This window comes from Trypanosoma grayi, assembly GCF_000691245.1.
Source record: "Trypanosoma grayi strain ANR4 Tgr_2183_V1, whole genome shotgun sequence".
Lineage (NCBI taxonomy): Eukaryota > Euglenozoa > Kinetoplastea > Trypanosomatida > Trypanosomatidae > Trypanosoma > Trypanosoma grayi.
In genome coordinates this window covers 1-1,156 of record NW_008827801.1, presented here as the reverse complement: position 1 = coordinate 1,156, position 1,156 = coordinate 1, and the positions used below count along the sequence as shown (strand labels likewise).

Below are 1,156 nucleotides of genomic sequence, written 5' to 3'. Positions count from 1 at the left end.
AGCGCAGCCAGTTGCGGTTGCAGTCACCCTCGTCCCCCTCATTTATGCCTGGCGGTGTGAACGTCACCCGCAGCTGCGCGTTGGAGGGTTCGCGGATGTACTTCTTGATGTTCTTGTACATCAGATCCTTGCGCGTCAGCTCGTAGTGGTTCGGGAAGTGGTTGATGATCTGGGAGTCCGTCAGGCGGTACTCGGAGGTGGAGAAGATGCTGCGCACACGCGCCACATTCATCCAAAAGAAGTGCCAATCGCCCGTCATCACGTCGTCTTCCTCCATGATCTCAATGCTGCGCGGAAACCGCTGGAAGGCGAAGTGAATGACGTGCTTGTCCAGGTCCGTGCGGTACAGCAGCGGCGGGGCAGCGTCGCCGCTGCGCTCATCCGTGGCAAGCAGCGGCGTCTTGTAGGAACCGTTGCTGCTGATGTTGTTGTTGTTGTTGCCACGTCCCGCCGCCGCTGCCGTGTCGCGCAGAGGCGTGGCGGATATGACTCTGCCGGGCACACCGCTTGTCGTCATTGACATTCTGCTCGTTGGGCGCATGCTACCCTGCCAGCAGGACGACGGCGCGCCTGCTGTTACGGTTGCTGCAGTCGACGCCACCATCGTGTTGGCCTTCCCGTTGGCACGCCCCACCGCAGGCCGCGGCTTCCTGCCGTCATTGGAGTAGCGGAGCGTCTTGGGCGGCATATTGCTGCTGCTGCAGTTGCTGCTGGGTATCCCACTGTGTCACCAGCAGTGCTACAACCGCCACGCCCGTTGGGTTCCTCCTTCTGCCCCTGCTGCACCGTGTGGCTCCGTGTGGTGCGCACTCCCCTCGTACCTGTAGCTGCGCGCAGAGATCCCCCCCCTGTCTCTCGCCAACTCCCCAGCCTGTGTCTCGGTGGTTCTCTGTATGTGTCCGCGGCGCACAGCACGATTCCGGACGGGCGGAGGCAACACGCGCCGGCCCCACCACCACTACTGTTGCTTCGGTAGACTACAAATCACAACACAGAATGAGAGAAGAAAACAAATAGGCAGTGAAGGGGAAAACAGAGAAAGATGTTATGGACGGAAAGTGGCATCACTTCTGGGACAGAGAAGGGCAGCAACAGAGGCTGCATCATGGCTCCATCCGTTTCTTCTCACGCCTCGCTGTCACGACACGCGGTTACG

General features: G+C 60.5%; 1 protein-coding gene across 1 annotated transcript; it reads right to left on the bottom strand.

Annotated features, from left to right (window-relative positions):
* DQ04_21831000 (tubulin tyrosine ligase) lies at positions 1-688 on the bottom strand (the record flags this gene model as incomplete). Its single annotated transcript, XM_009318041.1, has 1 exon — positions 1-688. A coding segment is annotated over one exon (688 nt), but the record flags the coding sequence as incomplete, so codon positions are not given.
* Between the last annotated feature and the right edge of the window lie 468 nt (positions 689-1,156).